The 14,020-nt window shown below is 37.2% G+C and overlaps 1 protein-coding gene across 1 annotated transcript in view; it reads left to right on the top strand.

Moving 5' to 3' along the window:
• Positions 1-14,020, top strand: part of ATRX (ATRX chromatin remodeler) — a 175,668-nt gene that overhangs the window by 108,721 nt on the left and 52,927 nt on the right. Inside the window, exons 13-15 of the mRNA XM_049767135.1 lie at positions 1,000-1,093; positions 5,298-5,400; positions 13,432-13,650. Coding sequence (XP_049623092.1) covers positions 1,000-1,093; positions 5,298-5,400; positions 13,432-13,650 — 416 coding nt within the window. The remainder of the gene's footprint in view (positions 1-999; positions 1,094-5,297; positions 5,401-13,431; positions 13,651-14,020) is intronic.

The following is a 14,020-nucleotide window of genomic DNA, read 5'->3' as shown; positions in this document are numbered from 1 at the left end:
GTGCTTAGCAGGTGGTGCAGGGGACTGTACTTGGGCCTCTGATATGCAAATCATGTTCTTCAGTGTTTTGAGATATCTCTTCCATCCTCCTAAGTGATTTATGGTTACTGTATATAGTATTTAGTTATTACAAATGGTGGAGTCTATCTGTAATTGTTGGGTTCATCAAGGCCAACATATTTTGCTTTTCTCGAGTAAGAAGAATTAATGATATATTTGGGGCTGGAGTGGTGGTGTAAGTGGTTGGGCGTCTGCCTTGCACTCGCTAACCTAAGACGGCCAGCGGTTCAATCCCCAAGTGTCCCATATGGTCCCCCAAGCCAGGGGCGATTTCTCGGCGCATAGCCAGGAGTAACCCCTGAGCATCACCAGGTGTGGCCCCAAAACTGGGAAAAAATGGAATTAATGATATATTCATAGTCAATTTATTTCTGCATATTTGAAGTATGATAGATATTGCATATATCAAAGTACATATATCTTTGGTAATCACTAATATATTTTGCTGACAAGTAAATTTTTATTTTGCTAGCTGACAAGTAAATTTTTATTTTGCTAGTTCAGGCACAATTCATACTTACATTTTGTTTTTTGTTTGTTTGTTTTGGGGCCATACTCAGAGATATTCAGATGTTACTCCTGGTTCTGAGTTTAGTAATTGATCTTGGCATTGTTCATGGGATGATATGGGATACTGTGTATTGAACCCAGGCTGGCCATTTGCAAGCCAAACACCCTACCTGCTATGCTATCTCTCTGGCCCCATAACCATTGTTTATATAACCATTGTTTTATAACTATAATTTTAAGAAATTTAAATTATATTTATGAATGCCATTTAAGTCATAAAATTGGTCTAACATTTATGATGAATTATTCATTAGTATATATATTATAGATAATCTCACAAGACTTACATTTTAACATGAAGTGATTGATAAATTAGCAAATTGCATTTCTTATTAAGTATTTAATAGCAATTTTTTTTTTAAATTTAAGTGAGCAGTGAAGATTCTGAAGATTCTGATTTTCAGGAATCTGGAGTTAGTGAAGAAGTTAGTGAGTCTGAAGATGAACAGCGGCCTAGAACAAGGTAAAGAATATTTTTATATGTAAGGAATTAAATCTTTAATTCTATTTGTAGAACTAAAATTGTGAAGTTATGTACTTTGATTTGAAACTACTACTAATTTTTAAAGTATATAAACATATATAGAGAGTTGTGTATTCTCAACTAGATGAACTTTCATTTATACTCAGGTCTATCTTTTGGTTTGTGCAGGGTAACTTACAGTGTAGAGGATAGGAGACTTTGTATACAAACTCTCAGTGTAATTCCCATCTTTCTGTTTGTATAAATACTTTGTGATTCAGTGTCCTTATGCATAAAATGGTAAATTGCGGTAATAATTACTAAGTGATTATTGTGGTTACTAACTGAGGTAGAGCATGTAAAGTGTTTAATAATGCTTACTTGGCATATAAATAGTAAGTGCTCATGGATGCTAATATTTAGCCTTAGTAATGCTACTAGTATTTTATTTTCAAAAATGTTTTTAGTTTTGGGGCCACACTCAGAGATGTTCAGGAGTTACTCCTGACTGTGCACTCAGGAATCACTCCTGACAGGCTCTGGGAACCATATGGGATGTTGGGGTTGAACATGCATGCAAGGCATGCACCCTACCCATTGTGCTATCGCTCCAGCCTATTACTAGTATTTTAGTGGTTAAGGTATTTCTGTTCTCAAATATACATAACTTCTGATCTATATTGTCATTAAAATTATTTTCTTTGTTGTATATTTTAAATAATATTAACCATTTTAAACTATTTTGATTTCCTCCAGAATAATTTTTAATTGCTGTGCCTTTTCATTTTATTATTCATATGAATTATTTATATATTTTGGATGCTCAGAAGACCCTTATCAGATATAATTTATAGATATATTTTCCTATTCTGTATGCTTATCTTTCAATATTCTTTTTTTTTTTTTTTTTTTTTTTTGGTTTTTGGGCCACACCTGTTTGACGCTCAGGGGTTACTCCTGGCTATGTGCTCAGAAATCGCCCCTGGCTTGGGGGGACCATATGGGACGCCGGGGGATCGAACCGTGGTCCTTCCTTGGCTAGCGCTTGCAAGGCAGACACCTTACCTCCAGCGCCACCTACCCGGCCCCCAATATTCTTGATAATATTAAATAGTATTATTGAAGTACAGTTATATAATTTATTTCCTTAGTTGCTGGTATTTCTAATGTCTTCTTAGAATCCATTGCATTAATATTAGTTTCTACAGTCTTTTTTTTTTTTTTTGGTTTTTTGGCCACACCCGGCGATGCTCAGGGGTTACTCCTGGCTGTCTGCTCAGAAATAGCTCCTGGCAGGCACGGGGGACCATATGGGACACCGGGATTCGAACCAACCACCTTTGGTCCTGGATCGGCTGCTTGCAAGGCAAACGCCGCTGTGCTATCTCTCCAGGCCCAGTTTCTACAGTTTTATGGCTTGTTATATTTTCCAGATTTTATAGTTTTAACTCTTGAATCTAGGGCTTTGTTTCTTTTTCTTCCTATAACGTCCATAAAATATTCTTGAAGTAATATTTCTAATTTCAGTTAGATGGTTAGTCTCAATATTTAGTAAGTCTTAATATTTTCTATATTATAAATGCCATTAGAATATTTTCACGTATAGAAAACTTTATTATAATAAATTAAAAAATAAAATTTTATTGTAACATATGTAATATAAATGTAAGTATACAAGCAAATGTAAATATTTGTATATACTCATGTATTTGTGAATATTAACTCAGAACAAATTTTTCTCTATATATATTTTGCCATTTGGGAGGGGGCCACACCCGGTGACACTCAGGGGTTACTCCTGGCTATGAGCTCAGAAATTGCTCATGGCTTCGGGGACCATATGGGGGATCGAACCGCGGTTTGTCCTAGGTTAGCGCATCCAAGGCAAATGCCCTACCGCTTGAGCCACTGCTCCGGCCCCAGAACAGGTTGCTATAAATGACATTTTGGGTTTTAAGTTTTATAATTTAGGACTTGGCGTACACATTTTAAAACAATCTCATAGAGAAGATAATTAATTTTCACAGTAAATTTTGGTAAATAACCATTTCCTCTTGTATTAGTAAAACAACAAGTAGCTATATTTATTGTTTGGCACATATATACTAGGAGGAAGACTTTCATTCATTTTAAAATTTAGTATATAGTGGAAAATTGGGATACAACCAATTAAATAGCAACTTTTCCTCATTACTATTTAAAATATATTAATTTTTCCTATTGCCTGATTCATATCAGTTGATTTTAAAAGTTTTAAAGTATTCTTCTCACAAAAATTGTTGTGACTGTTACTTAAAATTGTTACCTAAAAAATTGTTACCTGATTTGATCAAAAATTTTAAAGAGGCGGTGAATAATCTTATATATTGTTTGTTTATATAGTTTCTCTATCCAGAGAGCTGTATTGATAATACAGTGGGGAAGGTATTTGCCTGCAGCTGACTTAGGTTCAAGTCATGACACCATATGTGGATCCAAACCAAAAATAATTAAATGAAAAGGAAGTCCCTCCATCCATTTTAGTGTTCCTTATTTACTAAACCTCCCCTTGAGTAACATTTTTTGGTTTTGCTATTGGTTCTTGGACCAAACCCAGATATGTTCAGGGGTTTACTACTGGCTGTGTATTTAGAATACTCTCTTGGCAGGATCCATGGGATTCTATGTGTCTGAGTGGTGAAAGTATCAAAATTGGTTGGTTTTTTTTGGGGGGGGTCTTTGTGCAGGACATGCACCTTACTTGGTGTACAATGTCTCTGGCTGTTACATCATCCCCTGTATAAACAGACCATGAGACCTAGAAGGCACCAATTTTGAAAAAATCCTAGCTAAAGTGAAGAAGGGTCTTTTCGAAGCTGTCTACTATTACAGGATCTTTTCAAAGCTGCCTGTACTAGCAAAGAGGACATTTGAAAAATAGTACCTGTAGGAGAGGACGTTTGAAGAATAACTGGTACTCACAAACATTCTCGGTTGCCTTCCATGAGGCACTCAGGAACAAAAGGGGATGTAGCATCTGGCCCCTCCTCTAAGTAACTTAAACTATTTATCATTGGATTAGATTTAAGAATCACCCACAGTTTTTAAGAAGGCTGGAGCAATAGTGGGTCATGCTCTTGTTTACCTTGCATGGGTTTGATACTCATTATCCCATATGGTCCCTGGAGTTGTATAGGAGTAATTCCTGAAGGCTTAGCTAGGAGGAACTCCTGAGCATTTGAGGTTTAGTCCCCAAAACTAGGAAAATTTAATTTAAGAAAAGATTTATCCATTTCCTAAAATAGTGATATTTTAAATCTTTTTATTAAATTTATCTAAACATTGTGGATAAAAGGTTGTTCATAATATATTTTCCCCACAGTCATTTATGATTGAATTTCAGTCACAGAATGTACAACACCCTTCACCAACGTACATTTTCCACCATCAGTGTTCCCAGTTTCACTGTTCTCCTCTCCCACTTGCCTATAAGACAGGTTCTCTCTCCCACCCCTTTCTCCGTATTCTGCTTCTGTTTTTGTTTGTTTGTTTGTTTTGGGGCCATACCTGACTTCAGTCAGGGGTTACTCTTGGCTCTGTACTCAAAATTGCTCCTGGCAGGCTGTGGGGACCATATGGGATAACTGGGATTGAACCAGGTCTGTCTCGATTAGACCACGTGCAAGGCAGATGCCCTACTGCTGTGCTATCACTTTACGCACCCCCCAACTCCTGTTATATTGATTTGCATTATTGTTACTGAGGGGCATCAAGCCCATAATCCCCCATTGCCCCCACTGCTGTAGGTTAACAGTCCTTTTTTCTTCCTGTTTCGTGGCCAATTTTTTTATAATGTCATCACCATAAGAACAGACTAAAATTAGATGCCAGTGTGTATCTGAAGCACTGGATCCTGCAGTCCGCTTGGTTGGGTTTAGGTGACCGTTTAAAAGAATGTATAAGAAAGCACAGTTCTCAAATAGTGCATGATTGATTTAAGAAAATTTAATTATGAAGTGGTGAGGGCATAGGTGTGAAATATGTGGACCATACCAGCTGTGCTCAACCTGGTTTTGCTTGGGCCAGCAAAAGTGGTGCTGGGTATTTCACTCGATACTGATTGCTGAAAGGCTAGCACTTTAAATCCTGTATTATTTCTCTGGCTCTTCATTTTACATTGTAAATATTCTTTTTTTTCCCCCCTCTCCCTCTAAATATTCTTTAGGTCTGCCAAGAAGGCTGAGTTAGAAGAAAATCAGCGTAGTTATAAACAGAAAAAGAAAAGGCGACGCATTAAGGTCCAAGAAGATTCATCCAGTGAAAATAAGGTAATGGTATTTATGAATAAGACTGGTACAGTAGACCATAATAAATATATTATTAATTCTCTGCATTCAACTCATTAATTGAATTCTGCCAGCTTATTTAGATTCTATATTTGTAGAAAAATAGGTTTAATGAATATACAGGATTATTTTATGTTGATGTGTTATTAACCTGGACTGAAATTTCTAAGCTACACCAATTAATTATACTTTGTGGGGCTATATAATTTGTCTGAAATATTCCCTTTTGGATTTTGTGCTACACCTAGTTATTTATGTTCAGGGATACCTTCATGGGTCTGCACTCTGATATCACTACTGATGGAGCTCAAGGGACTATATGAGACACTGAGTATCCAACCTGGGTTAGGCTCATGCAAAGCCAGCATTCTATCTGCTGTACTGTCATTTTGGTCCTGAACTATTCTATTTTTACTATATAGCATTTAATCTTAAATGACTTCATTTGAAAAAAAATTTTTGTGCAGTAAAATTAGTCCAATTCAGCTTCTTGTAAATCAGCAGAATCAGGTTAAATTCAACTTTTCTAGAATGTTTTATTATATTCACTCTGTTCTCTTTTAAGGAACTTTTTATTTCTTTTTTGGGGGGGTTTTGGGCCACATCCGGCGGTGCTCAGGGGTTACTCCTGGCTGTCTGCTCAGAAATAGCTCCTGGCAGGCACGGGGGACCATATGGGACATTGGGATTCGAACCAACCACATTTGATCCTGGATCGGCTGCTTGCAAGGCAAACGCCGCTGTGCTATCTATCCGGGACAAATTATTTGTGTTTTACACCACATCCAGCATACTTAGGGTGTATTCTTATTGTTCACTGAGGAATTAGATCTTCTCTGAGGACCATATGCAGTCCCAGGTTGTGCCGACCCAGTCTGCCCACAATGGTCAGCATTCCTTTTCCCAGTGTGTTCAGGACCAAGGATGTTCCTCCAGGTGATAAACAGCAAAGAACGTGTCCCAGGCTAGCGATACTATTTCACTCAAAACTATGTACATAATAGGGCTGGAGCAATAGCACAAGCACAAGCAGTTAGGGCATTTGCCTTGCATACGGCCAACCTGGATTTGATCCCTGACATCTCATTTGGTCCCCTAGCCAATCAGGAATGAGTTCTGAATGCAAACTTCAGGAGGAATGGTTATTGAAACTTGACTTTTCATGTACAAAGCATGTGCTCCAGATTTTTGCTTTCACTCTTGCACAACCATAACCTTTTTTTTTTGGTTTACTTAGTTCCCCACATTTCCTTCTGGTAACTATTCTTTTGTCTTGTAGTTTGAGATTTCATTTTTCTTACAGTTATTGATTTGTTTTAATGTAATCTTTTTAATATTTAAATCAAAATATTGATATTTCCCTCCATTATTATTGAAGTTTCATAATTTAAAGTCTGTTAATGATATTTTCCTGTGTAGATCATTTCTTTTTTTTTTTTAAATTTTTTTTTTAATTATGAGAACAAGGGTGCAAAGTAAGAGGACAAGGTAAAGTTACAGTGGAAGGACAATCACCCATAACATAATTCTCAGAAGTCCCCTTGCTGATATATTAACTTTGAAATTTCAGCCGAAGAACATTAAGATAAATAAGACAGAATCCATGTACAATTACTTTGTCCCTCAAGTCCCCAGATTGTAACACATTATAATATTTCTTAACAGTACACAAGGCAATCTAAAGCCATAAAACTTACGTAACTCCTTAAACATTACAGGCATAGTATTTTCTTACATTTCCATATACATGCATATTAGCTTAAGTTAACCTCAAATTTTAAGTGAGTTCTTTTTAAGGATTAGAGTCAAAGGAGCACAGTAAGAATGGTGTTAGAGTGGCAATTGTTGTTTGCATAGGCCCACCAAAATATGAGGGACATGGAAAGAAATAACCTTGGCCTAAGTACAAAGAGACCAGACCCCTGAAGTTTCCTGGCACAAGACCAAGTCTAGGCTCCAAGCAAGCTAGATCATCCAATCCAATACATTGTCTGTAGTGCCAACACACTTTTATTTTTCACACAGTCTCTGTTGTTGGTATCATGTTTCTGTATTAAAGATCCTGGAATCTGCATATCTTACATTGAAGTCAGGACGTGGAGCATCCTCTCCTTTCACCTCACAATCAAAGGGCAATGCAGGGAGCCCTGTCCTGTAAGCTGTGTAGATCATTTCAACACCATTTTATTTCCTCCATTGCCTCTTTTCTTCCAACATTGTTTTCCAAACTCCTCCTATAATAATGGATACTTTAAGATTCCTTTAAAAATGTTTTGTGTAAAATCTTGTAGTGCAATGAGACCTTACACCCTGAACATTGACATAAAGACCTGGCACAGGCCTCAGATGAATGGGCATTCTCATTTACCCCTTGATCTACAGAAGACATTTACAAAACATCCAAGGTTGTATATAACATCACCCGGAGGCATTCCTGTACCAGGGACGACCCTACAACTGCTCTGACATCGATCTACTCAAAAGAGACATCCCTTAACACTGAGAAGACAACAAGAACAATGACCTGTTTACTGGACAGGGCTTGCTGTATTGCCCCTTTATGGTGAGGTTTGTCTATAACATCACCTGGAAGCAATCCTCTACCACGGAAGACCCTACCACTGCTCAGGCATCGTCCTGCTCAAAAGAGACTTCCCTTAACACTGAGAAGACTTAACAACAACAACCTGCTTACAGGACAGGGCTTCCTGCATTGCCCTTTCATGGTGAGGTGAACCGAGAAGGCACTCCACATCATGACTTCAATGTAGGACATGCAGATTCCAGAATCTTTAATACAGAAACATGAGACCAACAACAGAGACTGTGTGATAAGTGTGTTGGCGCTACGGATAATGTCTTGGAGCGAACGATAACTTTCCTGAGGCCTAGAGCTGGTCTTATGCCAGGAAACTTCAGGGGTAGGATCTCTTTGTATTTAGGCCAAGGCTATTCCTTTCCATGCCTCTCATATTTTGGTGGGCCTATGCAAACAACAATTGCCACTCTAACACCGTTTTTACTGTGCTCCTTTGACTCTAATCCTTAAAACACACCCACTTAAAATTTGAGGTTAGCTTAAGCTAATATGCATGTACATGGAAATGTAAAAAATACTATGCCTCTAATGTTTAAGGAGTTACGTAAGTTTGATGGCTTTAGATTGCCTTGTGTGCTGTTAAGAAATATTATAATGTGCTACAATCTGGGGACTTGAGGGAAAAAGTAATTGCACATGGATTCTGTTTTATTTATCTTAACTTTCTTTGGTGAAAATTCAAAGTTAAGATATCAGCAAGGGGACTTCTTCTGATAATTATGTTATGGGTGATTGTCCTTCCACTGTAACTTTACCATATCCTCTTTCTTTGCATCTTTTGTTCTCATAATTCATAATAAAAAATTATAAAAAAATGTTTTGTGTAGGGGCTGGAGAGATAGTATGGAGGTAAGGCATTTGCCTTTCATGCTGAAGGATGGTGGTTCAAACCTCGGCATCCCATATGGTCCCTGGTGCCTGCCAGGGGCGACTTCTGAGCACAGAGCCAGGAGTAACCCTTGAGCGCTGCCTTAGTGTGACCCAAAAACAAAAAAAACGGAAAAATGTTTTGTGTAGTTCTTTTTAGTGTTCTGGCTGGTTATTTTTTATATCTTTATACACTTTGATTACAAACATGATTGTAGGTGGGTTTCAGTCATATAAAGAATACATTCATCAGTGCAACATTCCCATCACTAGTGCCAATATCTCCCACCTCCCTACTACCCCCTGCCTGTATTTGAGACAGGCTTTCTACATCCCTCATTTATTTACACTGTCATGATAGTTGTCAGTGTAGTTATTTCTCTAACTGTAGTCATCACTCTTTGTGGTGAGCTTGATATCGTGAGTTGGACCTTTCAGCCCTCATCTCTATTGTCTCTTAGAATTACTACAAAAATATCTTCTACTTTTTTTAAACCCTTTGATGAGTGATAGTATTCTGTGTCTATCTCTCTCCCTCTGATTTAATTCACTCAGCATAATAGATTCCATGTACATCCACGTATAGGAAAATTTCATGACTTCATCTCTCCTGCTGGCTGCATAATATTCCATTGTGTATATGTACCCCAGTTTCTTTAGCCATTTATCTGTTGAAGAGCATCTTGATTGTTTCCAGAGTCTGGCAAATAAATAAGAGTAAATAGCACTGCAATGAATATAGGTGTGAGAAAGAATTTTTTGAATTGTAGTTTTGTGTTCCTGTGGTATATCCTTAGGAATGGTATAGCTGGATCATGTGGGAGCTCAATTTCCATTTTTTTGAGGAATCTTCATATTGTTTTTTATAAAGGCTAGACTAGATGGCATTCCCACCAGCAATGTGGGAATTTCTGTCCACATCATGCCAGCACTGATTGTTCTTGTTCGTTGTGATGTGTGCCAGTTTCTGTGGTGTGAGATGGCACCTCATTGTTGTTTTGATTTGCATCACCCTGATTATTAGTGATGTGGAGCATTTTTTTGTGTTTCCTGGCCATTTGTATTTCTTCTTTGAGAAATTGTTCATTTCTTCTCCCATTTTCTGATGGGTTTAGAAGTTTTTTGTATTTGTAGTTGTTAAGTTCTGTCATTAATTTGTATATTTTTGATATTAACCCCTTATCTAATGGTTATTGGGTGAATAGCTTCTCCCATTCTATGGATGGGTTTTGAATCCTAGTCACTATTTTCTTTGAGGTGCAGAAGCTTCTCAGCTTAATATAGTCCTATCTGTTTATCTTTGCCTCCACTTGTTTGGATAATGCTGTTTCCTCCTTAAAGATGTCTTTAGTCTCAATGTCATGGAGTATCATACCTACATGTTGTTCTATATACCTTATAGTTTCAGGTCTGATATCAAGATCTTTAATCCATTTCGATTTGACCTTTGTGCATGGTGATAGATGGAGATCTGAGCTCTTTTTTTTTTTTTTTGCAAGTGGCTCACCACTTCTCCCAGCACCAATTGTCGAAGAAGCTTTCCTTGCTTCAGTTTGCATTTATTGCCCCTTTATGAAAGCTAATTGATTGTATGTCTGGGGGACATTCTCTGAATACTGAAATTTATTCCACTGATCTGATAGTCTGTCTTTATTCCAGTACCATGCTGTTTCAATGACTATAGCTTTGTAATACAAGTTAAAGTTGGGGAAAGTGAGGCCTCCCATAATCCTTTTCCCAAGGATTGCTCTAGCTATTCACAGGTGTTTATTGTTCCACATGAATTTTAGAAGTGTTTTTTCCACGTCTTTAAAGAATTTCATGGATATCCTTAAAGAATATCCGTAGAGGGATTGCGTTAAGTCTGTACAATGCCATTTTAACGATGTTAATCCTCTCAGTCCATGAGCAGGGTATATGTCTCCATTTTCGTGTGTCATTTTTTATTTTTTGAAGCAGTGTTTTGTAGTTTTCTTTGTATGGGTTCTTTACCTCTTTGGTTAAATTGACTCCAAGTTATTTGAGATTATGTGATACTAATGTAAATGGGGTTGTTTTTTAATGTCCATTTCCTGTCTATCATTATTAGTGTATAAGAAGGCCATTGAGTTTTGCATGTTAATTTTGTAGCATGTCACTTTGCTATATGAATCTATTGTTTCTAGAAGGTTTTTTTTTTGGTTTTTGGGCCACACTCGGCGGTGCTCAGGGGTTACTCCTGGCTGTCTGCTCAGAAATAGCTCCTGGTAGGCATGGGGGACCATATGGGATACCGGGATTCGAACCAACCACCTTAGGTCCTGGATTGGCTGCTTGCAAGGCAAACACCGCTGTGCTATCTCTCCAGGCCCCTCTAGAAGTTTTTGATAGTATCTTTAGGGTTTTCTAAATATAGTATCATGTCATCTTCAAACAATAAGAGCTTGCCCTATCTATATGACCTTGATATATTTTTCTTGCCTTATTGCTATAGCAAGAACCTCCAGTACTATATTGAACAGGAGTAGTGAGAGAGGGCAGCCTTGTGTTGTACCTGATTTTAGGGAACGGCTTTTAGTTTTATCTCTGTTGAGAATAATATTTGCCATTGGATTGTGGTAGATGGCCTTGACTATATGGAGAAAAGTTCCTTCTATTCCCATCTTGATGATTGTTTTGATCAAGAATGGGTGTCGGCATCTATTAATATGATCATGTTTTTAGTTTTCTTTTTGTTGATATGGTGGATTATGTTGATTGATTTACATATGTTAAACCATACTTGCATTCCTGGGATGAATCCTACTTGGTCGTGGTATATGGCCTTCTTTATGAGACATTGGATCCTATTTGCCAAAATTTTATTAAGGATCTTTGCATCTGTGTTCATAAAGGATATTGGTCTGTAGTTTTCTTTTATTGTATCATCTCTATCTGGTTTTTGTATCAAGGTAATGTTAGCTTCATAAAAGCTATTTTGGAGTGCTCCTGATTTTTAATTTCATGAAAGAGCCTTAAAAGGTTTGGTAGTAATTCCTCTTGAAAGGTTTGAAAGAATTCGTTAGTGAATCTATCTGCGCCTTGGCTTTTGTTTTTGGGGAGACTTTTTTTTGGGGGGGGGGGAATCACACCCAGCATTGCTCAGGGATTGCTCCGGGCTCTACACTTTGAAATTGCTCCTGGCAGGCTCGGGGGACCATATGGATGCCGGGATTTGAACCACCGTCCTTCTGCATGCAAGGCAAATGCCTTACCTCCATGCTATCTCTCCGGCCTCATTTTGGGGAGACTTTGATTACCGTTTTAATTTCATCAGGGGTGATAGCTTCGTTTGTATATGCTAGATCATTCAAGTTTAACCATGGAAGATTGTAAGAGTGCAAGAATTTATCCATTCCTTCCATGTTCTTGTGTTTTGTGGCATAGAGTTTCTCAAAGTAGTCTCTGATTACCCTTTGAATCTGTGGTATCTGTCATGATCCCCCCCTTTTCATTTCCTTTTTTTTTTTTTTTTGGTTTTTGGTTTTTGGGTCACACCCGGCAGCGCTCAGGGGTTACTCCTGGCTCCATGCTCAGAAATCGCTCCTGGCAGACTCGGGAGACCAGATGGGATGACAGGATTCGAACCAATGACCTTCATGAAAGGCAAACGCCTTACCTCCATACTATCTCTCCCCCCCCTCCTTTTCATTTCTAATCTGGTGTACTAAGTCTCTCTTTTCGTTTCTTTGTGAGTTTTACTAGTGCTTTATCAATCTTGTTTAGTTTTTCAAAGAACCAGCTTTTGCTTTCATTGATATTTTGGATTGTTTTGTTGATTTCCACTTCATTGATTTCTGCTCTTAGCTTTTTTATTTCCTTCTGCCTACCTATTTTTGGTTCCTTTTATTGATCATTTTCTAATTTTAAAAGCTGTGTCATTAAGCTTTTCATATAGGTTCCTCTTCCTTCCTGATGTGTGATTGCTATAAATTTTCCTCTCAGTATCGCTTTTGCTCTGTCCCATAAATTCTCATAATTTGTGTCTTTATTGCCCTTTGTTTTCAAGAATGTTTTGATTTCTTCTTTGATTTCATCTCTGACTCATTGGTTATTAAGTAGTGAGCTGTTTAATTTCCAGGTGTTAAAGTTTTTCTTCTGTGTTCCTTTGTGATTCACTTCTAATTTCAGTGCTTTTTGATCTGAGAAGTTAGTTTGTACAATTTCTATTCTCTTGACTTTATAGAGATATGTTTTATGGGTTAGCATGTGGTCTATCCTGGAGAATAACCTATGTGTATTGGAGAAGAATGTGTATCCAACTTCCTTGGAATCGAGTGCCTTATATATATATATTTATATCTACCAGTCCACTTTCTTCCATTTCTCTTCGCAGAGCTTTCATATTCTTGTTGGGTTTCATTGGCTGGTTATTTTCAATGCTTTTATTTATTGCAAAGTATATTTCAGAATGTTTTCATTTTAGTTAGTTTTCTTTCTCTTGTTGATATATGAATTATTGGTAATTGGTATAAAATTTTAAAATAGACAAAGTTTTAGTACTTACTCTGATAATTTAAATCCTATAGAGTAACTCTGATGGGGATAAAGAGGAGGACGAGGAAGAAAATGAAGAGGAAGAAGATGAAAATGATGATTCCAAATCACCTGGAAAAGGCAGAAAGAAAATTAGAAAGATTCTGAAGGATGACAAACTAAGAACAGAAACACAAAATGCTCTTAAGGAAGAAGAAGAGAGAAGAAAACGTATTGCTGAGAGGGAACGGGAACGAGAGAAATTGAGAGAAGTAAAACCTTTATTATTTTTAAAAATCATATAATTTTTTAAGATTCATGGATTTTTCAGTGTTTCTAGTACTGAATGTTGTAATCTACTGACTTTCTAGTTGTGTTTGTCCTCCCCCAATTTATTTTGTTTTTGAGTCACACCCGGTGGCTCTCAGGGATTACTCCTGGTTCTACACTCAGAAATAACTCCTTGCAATCTCAGGAGACCATATGGGAAGCTGGGATAGAACATGGGTTGTCTGTCTGCAAAGCAAACACTTCCCCACTGTGCTATCTCTGACCTCACTTTTATTTTTAAATTTAATTTATTTAAATTAAATTAAATTTAAATTTAAATACTATGATTACAAGATTGTTATTCTGGTGTGT

The sequence above is a fragment of the Suncus etruscus genome, chromosome X (genome assembly GCF_024139225.1).
Source record: "Suncus etruscus isolate mSunEtr1 chromosome X, mSunEtr1.pri.cur, whole genome shotgun sequence".
Lineage (NCBI taxonomy): Eukaryota > Metazoa > Chordata > Mammalia > Eulipotyphla > Soricidae > Suncus > Suncus etruscus.
This window is presented reverse-complemented; position numbering and strand designations above follow the sequence as displayed.